A 24,333-nucleotide genomic window follows, 5' to 3' on the forward strand; every position below is an offset into this window, starting at 1 on the left:
AAGTGCTTCCCTCCAAGAGACAAGCAGGGTCCATCTGCCTCTCCAAAGCAGGGGAAGGGGCACCCTGTGCCTTTGCAAAGATGGAAAACAAATGTGTAAGTTCATGCGTTGAAGAATATGCTGTGAATCATGCTGGGGGCTGCATTTGGGGACGGATTTATAAATGATGGCAAGCAGACAATTAAGCACAGCTTTAAGCATGATTGTACTGTTCTCTAAATACCTATGGGTGTCTCTAAGCAAAAGCAGTTATGGTAACAGCAAAATGATCGTGCCTGTTTGCTTAGCACATGCTCAGGTTGGTTACTGCTCCGAGGCAGGTTGCAGTAGGTGCTGTGTGATCCCCCTCCCCTGCAGCAGATTTGCTCCATGCTTTGTGCCTCCCTGCAGCACAGCAGGAAACAGTCAGCCCAAACTGTTCAGAGCTCAGCACTCTGCCTCCACTCCACTTCTTCTCCCTCCCTAAGGACATAGGCTCACTTTTGTAAAGTGCACTTGTGCAAACAGAGCTGATAACCCAGCCTGACCCAGTGCAGGCACTGGGCTGAGCCCCTGCCCTTGGGCAGAGCCCATGCTTTGACAAAAACCAGTGGTGTTCTCACTTGTCACCAAGTGAGATCCAGATCTCCTGTGGGCACAGCTGATACAAAGCTTAGTTCCTGCTTCATTCCTGTAGTTTCACTAGAACACAGACCATAAAAGCCATAAAACTGGGTTGTACATTGGTGACAAATGGATTAAGCTTTGAGGGGTTTGAGAGTTTGACTTTGACCTGGTTTTGTTTTTCAGACTTCCAGCTTGTTCTGAAAGTGCTCACTTGGCATTTCTGAAAGCAGCTGGGGGATTTCAAAGATTCTTAGGGGAGATATTCCTGTAGGTCGACTTGTGAAGCACTTTCAGGAGTTCTATTTTCAGAGGTGGCTGCTATTCAGAATGCAAAATTCTTATGACCTCTCACTCAGGCTATCAGAAGCTTTTCTTCTGCTGTTTGGGTGCTGACTTCTGCCCCTTTTTGTCTGTTAATAGGCCCTTCAGCTTTAATGTGCCTGGAGTGTTCCCTTCCCTACCCATGGGAGGGGCTGTTCTATGAAATAACCATCTGATGTACCTTGTGGTTGAGCAGATGTTATCTTAGTCAAGGCAGAATTTCATTACTAAGTAATTGGATGTTCTTCCTGGTTCCTTATAATTAAGGCAGGAGAAAAGAACAAAACCTGCTGTTTTGATATGAGTAATTGCTTCATTAAGTTATTTGCTTCCTCACCAGAACCATCAGCCCAAAGAAGAGAACAGCATGCCCACCGGACCGTATATGACTGTACTGTGACACTGGGGCTTTGTGCTGTGTTGTCAGGTGGAATCACAGGCAAAAGGAGTTGAGAAACACCTTGGTAAGTTATTTACCTCTCAGCCCTGTGCATTTAAGACTTCAGAGAGAGCTTGGAATGTGTCCTAACAGAGTGAATCAGTCCCTAAGAACAGCAGAGAGCTAATGTGTGAGGCTTTAGATAGCACACTTGCCTTGCTTCCTTTGTCTGAGCACTGTGAATTGATGTTTAGGGCTGAGCAGCTGTGTCCTCTTACTGAGGAGCAGGCAGAAAGGAAGCTGCATTAAATCCAGGTCAAAGTGGCTCAGAACTGGAATATGGCAATATCTGAGCTGTGCTCCCTGGCAATGGCTCGTGTCCCCCCTGTTCTTTGTGTTTATTCTCCCCAGGCTGGGTTTGCACACGTTTGTACACATGTGGACCAATTGGTGAACTCTACCTTGTACCACGGGACAGGTAGATGGGCTTTGTTTGCTTCTTCATTCAGCCAAAATGTCAGACATAATTTTAAGTAAGAGATTCTCCATCTGTGTGCACCTGAGTTCCTCTCAGACAAATCTTGCTGCCCCATCCCCATTATTCATCACCCCAAATATAATTCATAACTCTTTTCCTTAATTTCCTCCCTGCAAGCCGGAGAACCAGGCTTCTGAATGGAGCAGGCACAGGATTTGTGTGTGCCTGTGCTCAAAGTCAGGGCACAGAGGCTCTGTGGATGTGAACTGTGTTGGATTACCCCCAGGTGTAAGAGAAGTGGGCAAGGCAGTTCCAGGTCACTGCCCATCACTCTGAGACATTCCAAGTGCTGTGTTCTGTGAAACCCATATTTTCCAGGAATGCTATCAGAAACTTTGCTTATGGAGCTGATTTCTATCACCCCCTCAAAGATCAGGGGAGGTGTGCTGTTGAAAGAGACCAACTCAAAGTTTGGAGCTGCCAGGCCTCATTTTCCTCCAGCTGCAATGCTAAATAGTAACAAGTCAGCCCTGGGCTGTAACTTCTGCTTAGATAACCTGGATGCTGTGCTGCTGCCTCCCTGTGCTGGGGAGGATGGGATGCTGGCAGAGAGCAGGGTGGAAAACTTTGCATTCTCTCTCCTAGTCATGAAGCCAGAAAAGAGCAATTGGGCAGGAGAACGTTGCTGGGAGGATCATATATAAAACAAACAGAGCTGGAGGAGATGTGGGTGGTTTATAGCCCCAGCACCTGAGTTTCCACCTCTAAATCACTCAGATACTGTTCCCCAAAGAGAGGCCTCAGCCCTGCTCTGTGCTGACCGCAGGTTTCTGCAGCATAAATTCTGCCTTCTCATTGCTGATCACCTGGGGAGCTCTGCTCTGCTATAACAGTGCCTTTTGCCTACCAGCAATGCCTGGGAGCCCTAGGGCAGCACTGAGCAACACTCAGCCTCCCCCCACCCTGAGAAAACTCAGCTTTCCTCCCCTTTTGCAAGATGGGAAACTCAACTGAATGAATCAGTAGGAGAGGCATTGCACAGCTCAGCATGCCCTTATGTCCAACTTTGTTCTGGTCCACAGGATTCTATTTTTTTTTCCCCAGGTGCCTACTCTTTCCTTCTTTTTGTGCTCCTGGTTGCATTATGCGTTGTTTGCTGCTGCTATCTCCCCTGGTCTCTCCCTCTCTCTCTGACCCTTTGCTGAGTTCCTGGCTCGCTGCCCCAGCCTCACCGGCCGGAGCTGGCGGTGCTCGGCTCTCCCTCCTCTGCTCACTGCATGATGTTTAGCTTGGGAGATTGCATATCTCAGTGCAGGACCCCCACATGCTGGGGAACGTGCTTGCCTGGAGGATGCTACTGGGGGAGAGAGAGCACATTCTGCTCACAGAAAATGCTTTTTGTGCCTGCTGTGAAGCTACAACGTGCATGCTACAGGCAAAGCCATGAGATGTATCAGCTGGGGAGGGCATCACAGCTGGGGTAGGCTCAGCAGATGCAGCTTCAGTGCGTGTGGGTAGTGCAGTTGTGCATGAGGCAGGGCATTGCCAGACAGAAATGAATGGGGCTGGTGCAGCCTCTAGCAACAAGCACTGTGCTTATGCAGGAGTGCCACAGTGAGATGTGTGATGCAGAAGGGCTCCCACAGAGGCTGGGGCAGGACAGAGAGTGTGAGTTGGCATGTACAGCAGCTGAGAGTGGGGTTGTCCTGCAGGGCTGGTGCAAGAGGCTCAGCGGTGCCTGTCTGTGCTGTAGCTGGGCTGAGCCAGCAGCCTGAATCCCTCACTTTCAGGAACAATAAATTCCCTCACTAATCTTACGAAGCAGAAGAAAAGCTACAAATGCCTTACCTATTTGAGGCCTGTGGGCTCTGCATTGTATTAAACATTAACCTGCCTTTCTGAGCTGAAGTACTGACTCTCTCGGTAATTCTGAGGCTCAAGCAGCCAAAGAAAAGGATCCTTTGTTGGGCGATATTTCAGGAAAAATCCTTTCGGCCATTTTCTGTCTCATCATGTTTGTTTGGCCCCGCAGCAGAAGGGCCGGCTGCACAATTTGTGGTTTGTGTTTGTGCAGCCGGGCTGATCAAAAAGCTGTGCCCGCATTGCAGCTCCGATAGTGTTGTCAGCAGTAGGCACACGTGTGTGACCGTGCACTGAGTTGCACACGTAATTGCACACTTAATCAGACACATGCACATCCATATGAGAGAGGAGCAGAAACGCTGTCTTTTGACATTTTACAAAAATAAATCCCCATGAACACTGAGTGTTAAAAGCGATTGTGGTCATCGGAGAGATGTGGGCAAGTACAGAGCAACAGGATGAGTGCTGGGAGTGGGTTCTGCTCCTGGCTCTGCCCTTGCTTGGTGTGTGAGGCAGGGCAAGCCATTGTGCATTGTTTCTCCTCCACGGATTGTGACTAACAATTTCAAAAGAACTTTTAAAAAGAATCATATATTGTTACTATGGGCTTGGATATATGTTTACTTAAGCCTCACAGTCCTGCTCACCTGCTCTGGTCCTGTGGGATGCCAGCATTAGGGCTGGGGTATTAAGTGGTTTTTCTCCTACTGCCGAGAAGTCCAAACCACCAAAAGCAAGCAGGAATCCCTTTGTACTGAAGTCCTGCCTGAGTCTGGTGAAGTTTCCCATGTGGATGGGATCTGTGCTCTGTCCCTTTGTGTGGATGAGTCATCCAGCAGGCGGTGGAAATCTCGGTAGCAATTGCTCAGCCCTTCCTTCAGCACTTCAGTCTGCCTTTAGTCGCAGCAAGCCTTTGCTTTCTCTCGCTGTCTGTGTTCACAGTGCCCCCAGCTTTACTGCATTTATGTAACTAATTGTCTGAGGGGCATTTCACAAGGGAGTGACCCGGCACATTCCTGCTCTGACAGAGCTGCATGCTGAGTCCCCTCCCAGTAACAGCCAGGTGACAGGGGTATGCCAGATCCCTTGGGAACTGCTTATTCCATATGGGGCTCCCATATATCTCTCCCCAAGGCACGAGCTTGCACGAGAGTTTCACTCGGCTTGCAGCCTTGAATGGGCCCTTTACGACTGCACAGAAAGAGGAAAGAGATGTTTACACTGCCGGGTGCTGCCGGGCCAATAATGCACTTTGAACTAGAATCAGCCGGGCTGCAGAGCAGCACTGATCAGAGCTGTTTTGGCAGCGAAGGGCCGAGTCAAAGCCGTGGGGTGTGCCTGGCTGGAGGCACGAAATTCCCTTTCCTTCCATTGCCACTGCGTCTGACAGCAGCGGCTTTTCCAAGGCTGGAGGTTGGCAGCAATAACCCACAGCTCCTGTTTGTTTTCCGAGGTGATAACGTGCGACCACCAGGGAGGCTGCATCCCACTCTACCCCTGTCCATGCCAGGAGAGTTGGAACAGCCCAGAACTGTGTGCGAGATTAGGAAAGGTGTGCGCTAATTAATGGGAGAGCTGCGCTGCCCCTCGGCTGCACCCGCACGTGTGGATGTGGCACTTCGTGTGTCCCCTCCCCGTCTGTGCCCACACTGACGAAAGGACTGAGCTGTGACCACACTACGATCCTATGAGCAGCCCGAAGGGACAGCATGAGGAAATCGACGTACTCAGGTGAGCTGTGGCTCTCTCCTCTCTCGGCTCTCTCCTTTTGTGTCTGGACTGGGAAAAGAAAAAGGTTTCAAAACAGAAGTGAGACTTGAATCAGCCCCTCTCCGTCCGAGTGGTTCTGTGGTGGAGGATGGAACAATTTTGCTGTGTATAAACAGTACCTGCTGACTGATGGAAAAGGCTTAAAGAGTAGAACAAATCCAGGGTGGCAGGTTGTGCCAGCCTTGGTGGCATGCAGCTTGTTTGGAGGACACCTCTGCCAGCACAGGGCAGACTCGGTGCTGAGCTGCAGCTTGGAATTAAAACAGGACGGTGGCACTGCTTGTGACACCGGCTGCCTTCAGGGCAAACCCCCACGTAGGAGAGCTGGGGCCCAAACACTGTGCGGTTCTCTCCCTGCTCCTTGTTCCAGCTTTGCAGCCTTGTCCTGCAGGGTGAGGGCTCTCTGCCTTTGGCTTCTGCAGGCTCAGTCAGGCTCCTTCCTCCCTGGCTGCTTGGGAGCAGGTAACCACAGCTGACAGCTTTTCTCTAAGCTTCTTCTGAAACTTTGCTGGCAGACTGAGAGACGGCTGCTGCACGATGGTGTGAATCCATGCCACAGATCCATCTCCCCGTGCACTGTGATGCCCACCAGTGGCTCCTCCAGGTGCAGGATATGGCTGTGCTCTTCAGCTCCAGCTTCCTGCCCGTGGCTGCTCTGTAGGTCTGCTTCTGTCCTGGCTTCACCCAGGTGGCTTTGGGGACACACAGTCCATACTGGCCTCTGTCCTAAGTCATGTGTCTGGGCTGCCTCTGTGCTGAGAGCCCCTGCAGCCATGCAGCAGCCAGTAGGACTCAACGGGACCTGGTGGTTTTCTGTGCTCAGAGAATCCCCCTGTGATGCAGCCTGGTTGCTGCGAAATGGATGGGGGACATCTCTCTTATGTGCATTTCTCTTATTAGAATCACTAAATGGTCTGCCAGGGAGGTTTTGTTAAAGTGTGTATGCCAAGAACAACAGAAGACTTTACAACATGTTAACAACAGTGTTCATTGATTACAGTTGGTATTAATGGAATTGCATGTAGGGAAGCCTGTTGCTGGCACCTACATCCTAAAGTGCATGTAGTGGCTAAGAGGTCCTGGAGAGGGGCAACTGTGGGCTCTAAGGACCTGAAATTAAGGCTCCCTGCAGAAGAGGCTGCATGATCCTGAAGCATTCTGTTTGCTTTGGGCTGACTGCTGGGGTGAAGCTGTGGCCCTACAAAGCCCCTGATATGAGTGATGCATCTCTGATCATCGTTCGCCTCCATATCAGTACGGTGTTGTAAAATTAAGATCAATCAACACCTGATCAATACCTTGAATTCAAAAGGGATTGCAGTTATATTTTGGAAAAACTGTTTGTGTGGGGTTTTGACTGGTATGTAGCAGCCGCTTATGGAAAAAAGAAGGGAAGAATTACATCATTGCACTGTGGCCACCACTAATCTTTGGAAAAAGCGCACGCAGCCCTTGTGAGTGCTGTGAAGGCTCTGCCTTCAGCAGTGGTGAACTGGGCTCTCACCTCTCCTGACTCACAGGGAAGGAAGGCCCTGGGTGAGTCATTTACCATGCTGGGAAGGCCTTGGAGAGCAGCCAGCGGTGTGCTGGGGAGAGGCAGCCCTGATTGTCCTGTGCATCTGATGGGTTCATACATGGGGGATCAGCAGTGGTGACTTCCTTCAGGAAATGTCATTGGAATCCAAGCTACTTTTCGAAGAGATGAGCGTAAAGTGCTGCTGAGCCTCCAGGCTTCCTGCTGATAGAGAGATCCTGGAGATGACAGACAAGTAACTAGTCGGTTAAAGCCTGCACTGCTGACAGCCCTTGACAGGCTGGAAATACAGTGTTTTGCTTTTTTGCCGAAGCTGGGATAATTAGCTGCTTCTGAACCCTTTTTGAGGTTAGGGAGCACTTCTTTCACATCTTCCATATATTCCGATTTAATACAGAATCATAGAATGATTTGAAATGGAAGGGCCCCTTAAAGGCCATGTGGTCCAACCCCCCTGCAATGAGCAGGGACACCCACAGTTTGAGCAGGGGCTCTGAGCCCCATTCAGCCTGACCTCGGGTGTCTGCAGAGGTGGGGCACCACCACCTCTCTGGGCAAAGTATGGCGGACCAGGTGCCACTGAACCCAACTGGAAGGCTTCACTTCTCAGGGCTGAAGCTCCAGCTCTGCCCTCTGTTAGTACATCATCATTCTGTTACCAGGTTGTTCCTCACTCCAGGCAAGTTTTCTGAAGACCTTCAGAGGAAATCATTAGCCATCTGCTACAGCTTTTCAGCACATGCCACATAGGTGTGGTTGGGCTGCAGCTTGCCTGCAGATGCTCTACCTCTTACCAGTAAAGGGAGGTTCAGATCTCTGTGCCATAGCTGCAGGCATTGCAGCTCAGCCCAGCAGTGCTGTTTTCCTGGAACTTCCTGGAAGGAGGAGGGCAAAAAGGAGATTTTACACAGCAAGTTAAAACTGAGAAATAACCACTGCTGAAGCCAACTCTTAAATGTTTTCTTCTGGAATGTCTATTATTTCAGATCCTTAAGGAAGAGGAAGAGAAACACAAGGGTTGAAATACAAGGGTTAAAAGGGTTTTTGGATTCTCATTTTCCATTTCTTAAGTACTATAACAATGCCAGAGAAGAAACAGTCAGAATTCATGACAAATGATTTTATAGTTGTTTTCAAGGGTGATACAAATTGCTTTGGCCAAGGACTGCTTGCAGTTCCAGGTTTGTAAATTGTTGGCATGCACTGAAATAGGGATTACACTAATTATGGCACCTCCAGAACCTTCACGTGTGGTTGTGTCTCACCTCAGCTATAGAATCCTCATACTGAGCTGGGTTATAGGTCAGAAACTCAAGAGTATCAGAATGGAGACCTGATCACTGCTTTAGGTTTAGGATCTTTTCCAGGCTGACACCCATTGAGAGAGGCCCTGCATAATTCCGTCAGTGGCTTTTAACCCCACTGTCATAAAAGCTGTGAGGTGTGGCAGTTGAAGACACAGTGTTTGCAGAGCCCCACTGTTTTCCCTGAGCTGGACTTGCTGTCCTCTGATCTACCTGGCATTCTGTCAGGCTGACCCATGGGGGAACATGCAGGGTTGTTCAGGCAGTTTTTCCTTAGCTCACCAGTAAAACATCGAGAGGAAAAGGATAAGGTTTGGATCCAACAGAAGCATTCATTTAATTAAAATTGTCATTTTTAACAGAAATATGAAATATTTTGTTTTGAGGTATGGAAAAATAAAAAAGCTATTTCCTTGAGCTTAACTATAGATAGCTCTTGATCCTCAAAACCTGCATTGCTGGGCCAAGAAACTATCATTAAAATAAATGATTGTCTCAAGGATTCCCAGTCAGCCACAGGAACTGGATCTCAGGCTGTGCCCATTCAAATTTAGTGTTCAAGACCTGAATTCAGTGCAAGTGTTGCCTCTGCCAGTTCAAAGGCTCTCCCTGAGGTTCTGCAAGCTCTGCGTTGCTTGGTTTTGCGAGGGCATTGTGATACCTTGTGTTACTGAAGTAACAGGAAGGAAAATAAGGATTACAGAATGAACTTGTTTATTGATAGCCCAAGAATAGCAGGAGGCTGGTGCACAAAAGGCTTTGTGCCCTATTTCAGGATGCAGGTTGGCTTGCTCAGCTGCATGGATTAGAAGCCATAAATGTGACCTGCATGAAAGCTAGTTGATATCCAATGGCCACAGCCTCCCATCCTTACATAAATCCCCAAACAAAAGAGAAAACAGGCACGATCCAGTTTGTGTATGGCAAACACTTGCTTATTGTTTCAGGAACTGCATCACCAAGTAGTCCATGCCTCACGCTCACATTTTCCAACCAGTAAACAACAGCCCTGGTCTCAGTCATGTTTACACATTCTGCCTGCTGGATTTCTTCCCCAGGATCCTTCACTCATTTTTTTGCCACTCAATCCATCACATCATGTTCCTGCTGAGTCACTTTGCTGTGTGGCAGTCATGTTTCTGATGGCCCCTGGTGCTGATGTAATACTGTCAGGGAGGTTCTCCAGTGGCAGTGCCATGCTGTGGGGGATGACAGGATGGGCAGGACAGGTTGGGTTGGGTGCTCTGCTGCTGTCAGATCTAGCTGGCATGTGTGGGCAGTGCTGGAGTGTTGCTTCAGGTAGCAAAACGTCCTCATGCCTGATAGGAAATCTTCCCATGCCCAACTGGAGTAAGCAAGGCCAAGATGTGCAGTGCAGAGTGAGGAAACCTTGCACTTCCCAACTCCCCACCCGCTTCAAGCACAACTTGGATGTTATCTCCTGCTGGCACTGGGGTCCCAGCTCTGTCTGTGCCACCTCTTTCCCTACATACAGCAGCTGTGTGCTGAGAGCAGTGGTGCAGTGGGAGGGAGGTAGTGCTGCTCTCTCGAGTCAGCCTGTTCCCACACTGCAGTGGCTTTGCAATGACGATGGCTCAAAGCACTCTTTAAAGATGTTGCGTTACAGAGAGGCAATCAGTGGTGCATGGGACATCTGGATCCTGCACAAACCCAAAAGAGATTCCTGGCTTTGTGCTCACAATGCAATTTTCATGTTCACGTATGTGAGATAACCTCTCTCAGAGCTTAGTGGGGGTCCAGACATCCAGAGATGCTTCTAGAGCAGAGGACAGCATTGGTGTGTGATGGCACCAGGAGGAGGGGAAGGTAATTTTGTCCAATGGTGACTGAAGGCTAAGAAGGGGCTCGCTGTGAAGTTACTGTTTACCCTTTAACACCAATCGTTGTGTTACAGCAGTCTGATGTGTGGCACAAACTTCCTCTGTGATTTGAACTTTTAATTCTGGGGAGGGCAGGTTCAAATCTGATGCCTACAACATAAAATCACAGAATCATTAAGGTTGGAAAGACCACTAAGGTCATCTAATCCAACCATCAACCCATCCCCACCATAGCACTAAACCACATGGCTCAGTGTCACATCTGTCCTTTTCCTGAACACCTCCTGGGATGGTGATCCCACCACCTCCCTGGGCAGCCCATGCCAGTACTGCATGCGGCTGTTCCCTCTGTTTCCCTCGAGCTCTGTGCTGCCTTCAGGGCTCCCAGGTGGAAGTTGAGCTGAGGAGCTGTTGCAAGCTGGAACCAGTAGCAAAAGATTTTTCTTATTATGTTTTTTCCTTGTCCGTGTCAGATGAGTATTATTTACAGGAAACAGTTGCAGCTTGGAGATTTGTTTAGAGAAGGAGTGTAGAAGGAGGAGTCAAAAGCATAATGGAAATAAAAAAAAGTCACAGTAGTGCTGCAGAAAGTCCATAATTTCCTGGTGTGGGAGCACTGCTATTCTGGACACTGGGGGCACAGCAGAACGGATTTGTTGCTCTGGTTCCCAGTGGGAACAAGGCTGATCTCAATGGGTGCTGGAGCTGCTGCCTCCTCATCGTGCCCAGAGCCATGTCCCCTTGCAGGCTGCAGCAGTGATGCCAAAGAACGCTGAGTGCATGTGGGGAGCAAGTGGGAGTCCTGTCCTCCTGAGCAGCCCCTGGGTGTGAGTTTGTTTTTGATGTTATCAAGGGAAATGGGGATTGCCTATAGCTTTATATAATGCACAGAATAAACAAAGGAAATGAGTACAAGGTGCCCTCAGCCATTACTGTTGAATGACTCAGTGGCTGAGCTGCAATGCCTGGACACGTACAGATAGAGAAGAACAACAGATCTCGGGGGGTTACGAGTCAGGACAAGGGACCTGCACATGTTATAGACCATGGGAGGTTGCAGAGATTTATTTAGGTGGGTTTAAGGCTGCTGAAAAGCTAGCATGGCTGCAGGCTTTGGTTTGCCTGCAGGAGAGGTGTAGATGTGGGTGTGCAGAGCACGTGTGGGCATGCAGAGTGAGTGTCCCACGTGAATAGTGGGTGCCCTATGCCAGCACAGTGTGCAGTGCTGTCCCCAGGCTGCCACGCTCTGGGGTTTTGCTTCCTGGTGCTCCATTTCAGTTTTCCTTCTGAAATGACTTCCCATTTTTTTTAAATAAAAGTAACGTTTTTTATTATTTTCAACTCAAGTGAGGATGACTTATTACTCATTGCTCTCATAGAAGTTCACTTGCAGCTTGGAAATGTGACAGTCCTGAATGGCCATCATCCTCCCTGCCCTCTGCTTTGCTTTGGGGAATCTTTCTGTCCTCACTGATCTTCAGTGCTCTGACAATAAAAGGAGTCACGTGTGATGCATTGCTTTTATCTAAGCTCAATTGCTAGAAGCACTAGGAAATCCTTAAAATCAGACCTCTGTGTGCTCTTACAGCTCTGTTTGTCACATGAAGGGGTTTTATCTTTGCTGTGCTCCCCCCATGTGTTTAAGAGAGCAAGTTTTATCAAGGTGGGTGTAATGCTGTCATGTAAGGTTGAGTTGTGCCCAAGCAGCACCAAGCCTGCTGCATTCTGCCCTTGGATTTCAAACACCTATTTTTTATATTTCTTCTAGTTGATAGCTTACAACTCTCAGAACTGCTGACTATTGACTGGATAGTTCAGGCTTACGCAGCCTGAAGGGCTGACATTACTGGAGCTAATTGTCCCTTGATGGTAATTGTCATTCACCTACGTGTGCATCTGTAAACAATTTCTCAAATTGCTGCACTGACAAGTGAGATGCTTTGGTTGGCAGCTCCCACATCTGAGCAGGGGAAGGTTGCTGGTGCGGTGTGGTTGCAGGGGGATGTCATGGCTTGGGTGGTCTTCCCCTTCCTGCTTGGCAGCTGCAGCACGAGGCTGTGATTTATTTCCTGGAGTGGATTTTTGTCAGATAAACGCCTGAACGGTGATGTGAAATAAACTGACAGCTGATTTTTGCAACTGATGTGGCGAGGGATGAGCTCAGCCATTGCGTGTTCGATGCATCTGCAAAGGTTCCAGTCCTCACCATGGGCTCCAGCACTTGCCAGCTGCTGTCCTGGATGGTGGCATCAGCCAGTCAGACTTTGATATATGTAATGCTTTTGGAGACAAGTAATGCGTTGGGGGCAATGTGGGCAGGCAGGCAGAGAGGAGGATGACACAACTATGTTTTGGTTTTTTTTGGTTGGTTTTGTTAAATTTATAAGGATAATCATCGGAAAACAAGAGCCCCTGTGCTTTCTTTGTGGCGGAAAACAATGGTAAAAAGTTGTTTCATAATCTGTCTGGAGCCTGGATTAATGCTCAGATCTTACTGAGCCTTTTATGCCCTTTGGGTTGTGATTATAAACACAGGAGTGCCATGGCCTATGGCAAAGCGCAGGTGCTTATTATGACAAGCATGTATATTAGACTCTTACTGCTCCCATTCCCTGGTGGAAAGTTTGTGGGCTGCTCTTGGCATGGTTTGTAACACAGCTATAGCAGTGTGCTGGGAGGAGAGGAGCTGGAAGGTTGATCTGAGATGTAGCTACAGCCACAGGAAGAAAACCCCACCTTAATCCTGGGTGAAAGTGAAATGTCCTCATTCCCTGCCCTGTGTAAATGTTTGTGTGAAGCCCCTGCGTCTGTTATTTCTGTAGTGTGCTCTCAACATGCACTGGAGATAGAGGAGATGGGGTCAGGAACTGAATCACGTGTTCTGGGGGCTCCTGGACCAAACCTGGTCAGCTCTGGGGCAGGAAGAGGAGAAAGGATGAAATTCTGTAAGGATGCAGGGGAAAGCATCAACAGCAAGGACAAACAGTATCTTCAGAGAGGTGTGCTAGAATGAATGAGAATAGCCAAAAGTTGTATGGGTTGTACTGAGTGAATGCAGGAAGAGTGCTGGGATGCATTCTGAGAAGGTTGGGTTGGCAGCTGGACTCAATGATCTTACTTGTCTTTTCCAACCTTAATGATTCTACGATTCTAAGATAAGAGCTATTCAGGTAGCACCTGAATCGTTTTACAGTTTTTCTTTCTTATTACAAGTATTACAGATGTGCTGGTGAGGTAGTTTGAGGTCTCTGGAGCAGCGAGGCGTTTATTGATTTCTGCTCTTTGAACATACTTTACTGCGGGGTTAAACATCTGCCCAGGAATTCACCTTTCCCACACATAGCAGAGGTGCCACGAACGGTTTGTAGGGTTGTCCTCAGAGCTTCCCTTGTATGGTCAGAGCACAGGTAGAGGACATAGGGCTCTTTGTGCTTGTCAGCCTGACCCCAGCCCCTCTGCATGCTAGCCTTGCTCAGTGGGGAATGCTTGCTTATAAGCCCTGTGCTAAGGGGTGGTGAAGGCTCTGGAAGCATCATCTGATGGGAACAATCCAGTGTGTTGGGATTAAGTTGAATTCTAATATCATCTAACATAGTGGCATTTCATCCCAGCGTGGGATCATCTTCATCCTTTTTAGCACTGTATTTCACATTTCAGATGGTGAATGAATGTTGTATCCCTAGGTCAAAACACAGCTGGGACATCAAGCTTTAGATTAAAAACTGCCTTGGCAGAGTCCCACGGAGCATCCTGGAAGCATCCAAGCCCTGATGCCTATAGATTACGGGCAAAATAAGACAACCAAACAAAGCTCTATGTTCTGGAAGCTCTGCTTTTCAAATCACGTAATAATAATAATCTTTGCAAGATTAAACACTGGTTCAGCTGGTTTTCTGTTTGTTTTTAATTCCACTTCTTACGGAATAAGCTGCTGGTGGCAGATGCCCATTGCCCTGGAGGTTACAGATGGAAACTTGGGGTCTGATTGGTGACATTACCCCCCAGGCAGGGATGGGGCTGTCCTGGCAGAGGTTGTACTCACTGGGGCTGGAGCAGTGTGGCTGAGCATTGCCTTTTCCCTGTTGCTCCCCAGGCTAGGAGAGGCACCTTGCAGATTCTGGGTAAGAAATATGATTATACCCGCTCTGTCGCTAAGAAAAATGAGCTGCAGAGAAATATGTTGTTTCATTCGGTTTGTGGGGTCACATTCAGGCATAATCAGATCTCCTGCCTCCTGCTTCTTGTCTAATGACTGTGCAGCGAACCCAAGGTGTGCTTATTACTGTAAATGTAAGCCCTCAGTCTTTCATATATCGATTTAAAGCTAGCAAAGAGCTAATACCCCGTATTACAGAGGACTGAGGTCAGGAAAATCCGAGGTGGAATTAAGTTTTGCCTTAGTTCAGAGAAGTATCTAAAAGCAGAGCTGAGCTGGGGACTGTTGGATAACCCACCCCATCTTCCAAAGCGTCTTGGGACAGAGGTGAATCAACCACTACAGTGCCTCATTCTCCCTAGGAGGGATGTCTGGGGTTCTTGAGTGTGTTTTGTCTGAGTGCTCAGCAGGTGCTGCCTGAGGCTCAGATCCTGGCCTTGAAACCTCTTCTTGTCATGCTAATCCTAGCAGACATCCTTCCTGCATAGGCAATCCCCAGCTCAAAGCAGGTGGCTACAAACTCTGTGGGAGGTGACAGCTTTGTGTCACCTGGGGCAGCATCCCTCAGGGCTGGGTGCTGGAGCTGCTCCCATGGACCTGGCTGTGATGGAGTTGTTTGGGGAACAACTGTGTCGCATTAAAGATAAGCACCATTACAGAGCCAGTGCCTCAAAAGTGGTCAATATGTTTAGTCTGTACCAACAAACATTCTCTGGCTCCAAAACCCTTCACAAAGAGGTGCTTCTGTGGAGAGGGATGCCAGCAGGAAACAGGCTGAAACAACGCAGAAATATTTTCCACCCATGATCTCAGCCCCTGAAGATAAGGGTGGAATTCCAACCCTTCAGCATCCTCCTTGGCCTCACGTTGGTCCCTCAGCCATGGCTGGTAGGGAAGTCCCACCTGGCATTAGCAGTGAGGTGGGGCAGCTCTAGGCAGGATGGATGGGGCTGTGCCACACAGATCCAGCAGAGAGGGGCTCCCAAAGTCATCTCCACAGATGTCAGGCAAAGGAGAGGAAAATGAAGTGTATTTTCCTGTCCCTAAAAGTGAAGTGGATCAGGCTAGATCATTCGGTTCCTTCAGTTTAACCTGTATCTCCTCTCCAACCCTACTCAGTGTCTCAAAATGCCTGAAAACCATCCAACTTAATCCATGGCAGGTTACACAGCGTGTTTAGTGACTCATGGTGCAAGTCCGCACGCCTCACCATGCCTGGAAGCCTCCCTCGTGCTGCTGGGGGGCCTGGCAGGTGCCCAAATCATGATGCTACGGAGTGTGCATGGGCTGGGATGTTCCATGGTTGCAGATGGGCTTGGAGAGAACCCACCACAATCCAGAGTCCACCTCCATCTCGGGTGTAGGTACACATATGTCTGTGTTACACAGATAGCAGCATTTGCATTTTTTGGTGAAGGATTTCATAGTGGAGGCTGAACATTTGTATCTCTGCGGTGAGCGACTCGTGGAAGGAATTTTGGTTTCTGCCCTGACCTCTGCCGCCTGGCTCCGATGCACCGAGCCTGCCCTGCACAATGCTGCCTTTCAGCAAGACCCACAGAATGGGCTTTGTGCCTCTTTGTGTGAGCCCTCTTGTAAGAGAGAAAAGCTTCCTTGGAGGCTGCAGGCAGTGCTCCATGCCTTGAAATGGCTTCCACCTGTGCCAGGAGTGATTTCACTGCCTCTCACCAGCGCTGAGCCACGCTGAGGTGTCAGGTGCTCTACCTGTCCCTAAAGAATGTTGCTCCTTGCTGGCAGCTTGCAGGAACCCACACAGCCCTGAGCTGCTCGAGAGCTGACTTCAAGGCTGCTCTGTCCTTCCACAAGTCCCTCTGACTTGGAAAAGGGAACTGTAAATGCAGCATCAGTGTTTTAGGATGCACTTAGGATAGAGATGGAGTCGCACTACAGTTTGTAAAGGAACTTCTGCAAACTCCAGTGTAAGCTGATCCACGATATTAGGCACTCCAATACTTCCTAAAAATTGGCCAAAGTTCTCTGCTAGTCCAATTTCCCCACTATAGACACTATTAAATATAATTGTAAGATACAAGGGAAAATATTCAAAGAATGTTAGTAGCTTATGAAATTGGATTGCCTTGGCTACTTCTGGATGGATTTTATAGGGGAAAAAAAACCTCAATTATATGGATGTAGGGCTCCATGGTAGTCTCAAATTGTAATTTCCCTCTTTCCCAGACATTTAAGGACAGTGGACATTACTTCTGCAGGCTATAGATAGCTGTACCGTGAAGAATGACTCAAGCACTAAAATGTAAAACCATTATATAATGTATCCTTCCTGCTCCTGTGAGCAGAGGAATGTGTTTGACACCTCGTTTCCAGGCAGAGAGAAGGATATGCGGAGGAGGAAAGTTACGTGCAGCAAGTCATGGCCCAGGGGTCCCTGGCTCCTCGTGGTGCTCGTGCTTCCAGGGGCAACTCCTTGCAAAGGGGAAGCATATAGATGCTTGATGTTCCAAGCTACAATCTAAGCTTTAACTTCTTACCCAGAGCTGTCTTGGAAGCTGGTTTCTTTTGTCAGGGTGTTACAGAGGCTGCCCCTCATCTCCTCCATCTGCGATCCAGCAGATGTTGGTTAAGGTTGGGTAATGCACAGCTCTGCTCTGGGTGTCCCAATGGCCAAGCAGCCCAGGGGGTCACCTCTGCCCCATGTTGGCAGCAGCATTTTGGTGAGCTGCCACCTCTTTGTTCTTGCCTTTTTCCCCTTTATGCGGTCCATCACTCTCTGGGAAAAATCAACATTTGCCTTTCAGAGCCTGGCAATCAGAAGGGATCTGTATTGCATCCTGATGGCAGCCCTGGGCTTTCAGGGCTGTGGCGATGAATCTAGGGATGTTTGTTGCAGGAGCACCCTGTGAAGCAGAACCTGCTGATTTCTGAGTGTCTAAAATAAGAGAAGGAAAGCAGCGTGCACACTGAAAAATAAAATTTATGTTGCACTGAGGCTGCAAAGAGGTGGCAAGAAAGGGATTTAAAATCTAAGTAAGGATGATTTCCTTCTCCCCTCCCTCTGAAATAACATAATGCTGCTTGGTGTGATAAAGCAGAGTGTCAGAGCACAGCAGAGAGCCAGATGCTGGGTTGGGAAGCTTGCACCAGGAGTCCTGCGTGGTCAGAGCCTGTGGGAGTGGGGAGGAGAGCAGCGGGGCATCTGGGGAATATTTGTTCCATATGGAAATACCACATTGCAGTTTTAAAATTCCTTTCCCCTCTTTTAAATCTGACAGTGGTTTTCTCTAGCTAATCCGTGGCTATTGCCAGATGAACCTGGGAAGGTTTGGTGCACGCGTGGGTCTGAATGCTGTAAATGCTTGGGGTTTTTTGGAACGCAAAGGGAAAGGGCTGAGCAGCGATCATTTGTTTTATTCTCTGTTTGCATAGTGCTTTGCATGCCATGCCCTATTCCTAGCCCATTCAGGCACTTGGGTACTCTTGTGCTATTAATGCTAATCATTAACTAACACATTCTGAGCTTGCAGAAGCTCTGGTGGCAGCTGGTTAATGTAAGAGTTTGATTATTTCCTTCTTTGAGCAAAGCCACAGCTTGGATGAGTTGTGGTGCCTTCCCCCTTTCCTTTCTCTGCAGGAATGCTGCAGGTTCTACAGAAACGAATGGGACCAGATCCAAGCTGCTCTTGTGATGGCTTTGCAAGCCCTGAGCCAGCCTTGCAAAACCCACTCATTTAGCAAAAAGACCATGAGGGCCCTGTGGTTCTCCTTTGGTCCTGCAGCTCTGCTCTGTTGGGTTTCAGAAGCTTAATGCTGTTTGCACATGAGGATAGCGGTGAAGACGGGTTAAACTTAGAGGAACATCTCTTTGGAAATCTGGTTAACCTCAACAGTGAAGTGGAAGTGATTTTAGACTTGTCAGTGGATATAAGGTCCCTTCCCAGTCAGCATGGCTTCACAAGAATGCTTTTCTGTTCCTTCCTTCTTCTACAGAAAAGAACTGCATAAACCAGCAAAACGGACAGCACACACAGCTGACCCATTTTTGCCTGTCCCTTCCAATGTGTGGGTTTTTGCATTATAAATATGCATCTGTGCAAATCATCTGATATGTCAGTGTGGTGACGTGGCGTCCTTTCCGCTGCCCCGTTGGATTACTGGAACACTCCAGCCAGAAGGACCACAGATGATGACTAACACGCTTTTTTCATAAGAAAAAAAACTGCTTGTGCTAATTTTTCTGTGCTTTCATGGTTGTCCAGCATATCTCTCAACGACTATCAGCTGTTTAGGAATTTGCGGGCAATGAAGGCCGTCACACACAGCGGTGAAATGATCTCGATATTTCTATCAATTGAGTGCTCAGAGATGAGATTGCTCGCCTCAGAATGAAGACCCATGGACCCTGTGCTGTTGAAAGGCTTTTAACCACTGAGCAACCAAAGCAGTTTGGGTTGTCCCAGTGTTTCAGTCTTGCTGAATATCTCTGAACAGCCAACCCTTGGTTGAAGCAAGGTCAGCTGGGCACGATTCAAGATGGAAAGATATGCTGTGGGTTTTGTGGGTCAGTCAAGGTGATTTAAAACTCTTCTTTTCCAACCTTGATCTCTATGGATGTGTTAATTGATTTCCTGGGAACTACCGTGGTTGGACCTAAAATCTTGAATCCATGCCTGAGTTTGATCAAAGGCTCGTGTGCTAAATCCCACTGCATGCAGGACCTTTCCCTCTGACCCTTGCTGAGCTCTGGGCTGGCCACTCATTGGCTCGGGGAAACTGTTCCGACTTTGGAAAAACTGAGGCTTAATTGCTGCTCCTTCTTATAATTAGAGCAAGATTTTTGAGCATTTTTTAGTGTTAGAATGTATTTGGCTTCTGCTAGGAGTATAATGTTGTGGCAGAAATATCTGCACCTTGCTAATGTCAGTTTTCCTGTGGTTTCCTTGAGGATTATCTGTAATCCTTGGGCCAGATTCTCTGTGTGTGTGAATTCACCACTACTTGTGTTAATGACGTTGTGCCAATTAGCACTGCTGGCTTGCCAAGCCCAGCTCTGTCCAGCTCCCACGACAGGTTGGTGATGGCACAGGCCATTTAGCAGTGCTCAGCCTTGGTGCACCAAGGTGCTGGTAGCTGTGCTGGAGAAGGGGCTGATCCCCTCCCCGTGTGTAACCTTCAGCCCTGGGGACAGGCTGTGCTCCATCCCTGTGAAGCTCAAATTGTTGCTGAAAGCATTTGATTCAGAATGAATCCATGCACTGGGGATGTCGTCTTTGTCTAGCAAAGTGTCTTTTATTCTTTGGTGATTAGTGTTCTGATTAGTGTTGGATATAAGTATTAATTTTTCTTTCTTTTTTACACACTCCTTTTGAGGTTAATGTTGCAAGTGGATTTTGAGCTAATGGAACTGAGGCTGTAATTGTGTGGTTCACTGGAGCTGGGTTTGAAGCAACAGAGGCATTTGGTCTCTGCTAACAGATGTCCTTCCCTCATGGTCCCCAGCTCCTCTGCAGCCTCTCTGACACCTGCTGCTCCAGTCACTCCAGGCTATATGCACTGTCTGCAATGCTGACATTGGGCTGTGATGTCCAACATCAGACTGTGATGTCCAGTGTTGAGCCATGATGTTTCACATTGAACTGTGATGTCCAACACAGGGCTGTGATGTCTAACATTGGGTTGTAATTTCCAACACTGGGCTGTGATGTCCAACGTAGGTCTGTGATGTCCAGTATCAGCACTATCAGTTTGCAGTTTGGTCTCCAGCTGTGACACTGGAGGATCTGCTGAGGCTGTGCAATGCACAACCGTCTCTGTTAACAGCTCCCATCCTCCTTGTTGATGAAGTCTTCTCCAGCTGTTGTATCTAAAGAGCTTATAGATCTTGTTTGTGTGGGGCAGGAAGCTGCTGGTAAGAACAGTTCTCTTGCTATTGGGATAGTACCTGAGATATAGGTAAAATGAGAGGGAGTTCACACTCTGTATGGTCCAAAACAGATGGTCCTGAGAGTAAATCTGAAGAAGGAACCCATGTGATATGAGCTCAGACACACCAACACTGAACAGAACAAGGTCGTGCTGGCTGTTTGGGGGAGCTGGGACAGCTTTGGGATGCCTTCTGCTGGTTTTGGCCCATCCCTTTCTAACACAACCCTTATTTGATCTGGGTTCATTTGTTATATTCTGGGTTACATCCTCCACTGTTTGTCCTCGCCCCATGGTTTCTCTTGATGATGGAAATTAGTTTCTTGCTCTTTGATTTCTATGTGGTATGAGTGTAGAGGCACGGATCACTTACTGTGAGGAGAAAATAAATTTCAGGTGGCCTGTCTTGTTACTATTACATTTCTTTGGGAATAGGTGAAAAATTTGGGAATAATTGGGAAAGTTAGTTGGAATAGTTGGAAAGTTTGAGATTTATCATGAAAAAGCTCTGATTTATTCTGGAGAATATATGTGTTGACTGTATTGCTGTTGTACATCTCTGACACAGCTGACATCTTCTAAGTGCTGGTCTCAGGTTCAACTAAGTCAACTAGGAAGGTTGCACTGTAGTATGGACAGTTTGCCCACATACAGAATCGTAGGGGCTGGAAGGGAGTTCCAGAGATCATCGAGTCCAACCCCCCTGCCAAAGCATCAGCTTCAGTCTCCTGATACTGGAATGCTTTACACCCATGGTGAGTTAAATCAGCTGCTGCAAGGAGCACGAAGTAGTAGAACGCTTAGCTCCATATTTGCTGATGGCAGTGATTTCGGGAGCATGCTGGTGATGGGTTGATGGTTGGTCTAGATGATCTTAGTCGTCTTTTCCAACCTTAATGATTCTGTGATTTCCACACGAACCTGCCTGAGACCTCACTTGCACTGACATGGCCCTGTTGGAGCACTTTTGGTTTCAGTAGTTGTGTTGGAGCACCCAGCCCAACCCAGTGTGCCTACAGTGCTGCTGTGTGCCAGGTGTGCCTGATGGTCCCAGCCTGCAAGTCTGGAGGGGTTTGGTCCTTGATGATAAATGTGAAAATCTACTGCTCAGCCTCTGAGCCAAGGTGAGACTGAGCTCTGAGAAAGTTATGGTGCTGTGCTGCTGTCACACATCTGCTGGGCTGAATGAACTATTCTTGGATGGACCTGTTTTAACTGTGGACTCTTCCAGTTTAAAGTCATTCCACTGGAGTGCGGGAAAGCATTCCAAATTTCAACCAAATAAAGTACATTTCATTATGGTTCTTAGTCCAGTGCACTATGTTAAATTTATAGGATGGCCTGAGGGCACTTGAACTGTGTTAAGAGGGAAGGCTCATAGACACCACATCTGGGGTGGAAAGCATTGATTTTCGTCTCATAGCCCCATGGCCCAAAGTGGGGCTCAGCCTGCTGCTCCCACACTATAAATAGAGATAACCCCAGAATGCTGTTGGTGTGCTGATGCTCCGGTCCTGCCCACACCACTGGCTTCCTGGAAGCCTGCTCAGAGCAGCATATTTTTAGCTATTGCTTTCTTGTTTTTTGACAGAACTTCTCTTCTGTCTTGCTGGCCTGCCAGCATTCCATCTTACTTATTATTGGCTTTCCAGAGCTGTCTGGATGCTCTCTTGGTGGAGGGGCCATGAGGCATCGTGGTCTGGGGCTGCATGGTGCTGCTTCCTCTTTCCAGATCTGTTGTTGTGGTGTTGGACAGGCTGGATGAATTGCTGCTTTGCTCCCCTTCCACTGGAAGGGGATTATTATGCATTATTATGTATTATTAATACTGTGTGACGCAAAGGTTGGAGCAACAGCTGTCGGAAAAACTTCCTCCTAATCCCATCTCCAATACAGATCAGTTTATCTTGCCCACCTTTTTGCTTATGTATTTAAATACTGCAGATAGCACTGGCAGGGTAGACAGCAGGCCTCTCAGAAGTGTTTGCCCAGAGGTACTGCTCAGCCATGCATGGATGCTGCAGTGGTGCCGCGTGGACGCTCCAACCCGTGCGTGTGTTTTTCCACTGCTGAAGGGAATGAAGCCCATTTCCTATGTGTGATCCTGTCCAAGCTTGTAAGCTCCTCGCTCCGCTTCCATCCTGCTTTGCCGCAGTCTGGATGAAGCCTTTGAACATGAAGAGATGTATTTAACCAGCTCGGCATGGTTGCATATCTGCCTTCCTCAGTGTGTCACCAGTCAGGGATGTTTTTCTCTGGGTTTTGAGCGATTTCTAAAGCCAGATTTCAGTGCAGCATCTTGCATGTGCATGTATGGAGCAGAGGTGTTGCCTCTCTGTGCCAGCACCTGAGTGTTCCGTGCCTGGAGAAGGGGCACTCAGAGCCCTGCTGAGCACAGGAATTGTGCCTTCTTCTTTGCCGGAGCAGCAATAGACATTTGAGGACAGAATAATTAAGAAAAAAATCATGGACTGTGGTTAAAGGAAAAAATATGACACTGGTTAAAAACGTTAATGCTGATTATAGCTCATGAGCCCTTGTCTCTGTGTCGGTAATGGGCAGTGTGGGCTGAGTGATGTGCAGAGCAGCACAGCACCCGGGGCTGCCCTGTGCCACCACAGCTCCCCAGGAGCAGCACTGTGGTTCAGCTGCGTGGCTTCATAGGCACAGAGGCTTTTTATGTTAAAAGAGGAAGGCAGAGAGAAAATACACACACACATGCACACACACAAGCAGAAATTTCTGAGCATGAGACGTTTTTTCCATGTCAAGTTGCCAGGCAGTGCTTTTCCCTTCCCTCCCTCCATCCCAGACTCACTGCTATGGACGTTTTCCTGCCTTTTATACTTTTTTTCCCTCTTTTGTGTGTGATGCAAACTCCTACAGCTGACAAGGTTTGTAAGGTTGAGGCTATGTTCCATACTGCAACAGGGGGATGTGTTGCAGTTTATTTTAATGCTTTTTTAATCCTTGTCCAACAGATTGGTGAGAAGATACTTGTTTGAAGTCTATCACTTGCAATTAAATAAGACCATCACTGAAAAGATTTGGGAGACTTTTAGCAATTTGCAGAATGGAAATTCCTACTAAAAACATTGGTGTGCCCTGGCAGAGTTAGGGCTGAGCTAGGAGCCCACATGGCCGCTGCATTCCAGAGGCTACCAGCTCACATCCCTGTGCTGAGATGATGGAAGGACCCTGGAGCCCCTTCTCCTCCTGCAGAGCCCCAGAAGGAAATCTCTGTATGGGGAGATTACAGTGTTTGGGGTCATTCCAGAACGCAGCATCCCACAGTGAGGGCTCAGAGCATGTTTTTCTTTCCTGCCCGCTTTTGTTGTGCTTAAGAAAGAGAAACTGAGGCACATGCCATGTTCACGTGCATCCCTTGGCTCATGCAAATCTTCTTGCTGCAGGAATCACCCGGACCTCCAGTGGGAGACTGCGCAGGCTCAGCGACCAGACCAGCCCCAGTGAGTTGCATGGCTCTTTCTTTTTGAAACTTCCTCATCCAATAAAAAACAAAACCAATCAACAACAAATGCATCCAACCAAGCAGTTGGCAACAAATGGGTTGGGAGAATGGAAGGAGTCACTCCTGGAAAATGCAGCTCCTGCAGGCTGCTGATAAATGCAGAGTTCTCCATGCAGTAGCTGCAGAGCAGCATTTATATAAAAGAGAGCAGTATATATAAAATAACTGTGAAAAGAGAGAGCGGTGTAAAATAAAAGATTAATTACTTTCTGAATAATGGATCCAGAGAGAATAATTAGAAAAGCCCATCTCAATTCCAGGGGTCTGACTGCAGGTAACAGAAAGCAGGAATGGCCCGAGGTTGAAATACAGCTTTAGTAATTAGCGTCTCGTTCTTACTCTCTTTAGCTATTATTTTTTATTGGATGTGGAGATTTATGGATTATATGTGCTTATGACTAAATTTACACTCCTAATTGCAGCGTAATGTTTCTGAAGCTGTTTCTGATTCAGAAGGAAGCAGGTGGGAGGGGTTCCTTCTGGAAGGTGTTTGTAGCCTCTGGGAATGCAGTAGAGCTTGGGAGCACCTGAGTCCATTGGCTCTGCAGTTTGTGTGCTGATTGAGCTGCACAGAATTCATGGAATCACTAAGATTGGAAAAGACCTCTCAGCTCACCTACGGCAGCCATCAGCCCACCCCCACCACACCCA

At 48.0% G+C, this 24,333-nt stretch overlaps 1 protein-coding gene across 2 annotated transcripts in view; it reads left to right on the forward strand.

The window, feature by feature from the left end:
• The first annotated feature begins 1,275 nt into the window (after positions 1-1,275).
• SEPTIN9 (septin 9) overlaps positions 1,276-24,333 on the forward strand; it is a 97,758-nt gene continuing 74,700 nt past the window's right edge. The window contains exons 1-3 of one of the 2 annotated variants that reach the window (XM_019621642.2): positions 1,276-1,391; positions 5,101-5,378; positions 23,564-23,620. In XM_019621642.2, the coding sequence (XP_019477187.1) occupies positions 5,357-5,378; positions 23,564-23,620 (79 nt within the window). In that variant the 5' untranslated portion in view covers positions 1,276-1,391; positions 5,101-5,356. Of the gene's footprint in view, positions 1,392-4,965; positions 5,379-23,563; positions 23,621-24,333 lie in introns of those variants that run through there. The other variant, XM_010721262.3, reaches the window with a different exon arrangement.

This window comes from Meleagris gallopavo, chromosome 20 (assembly GCF_000146605.3).
Source record: "Meleagris gallopavo isolate NT-WF06-2002-E0010 breed Aviagen turkey brand Nicholas breeding stock chromosome 20, Turkey_5.1, whole genome shotgun sequence".
Classification (NCBI taxonomy): domain Eukaryota; kingdom Metazoa; phylum Chordata; class Aves; order Galliformes; family Phasianidae; genus Meleagris; species Meleagris gallopavo.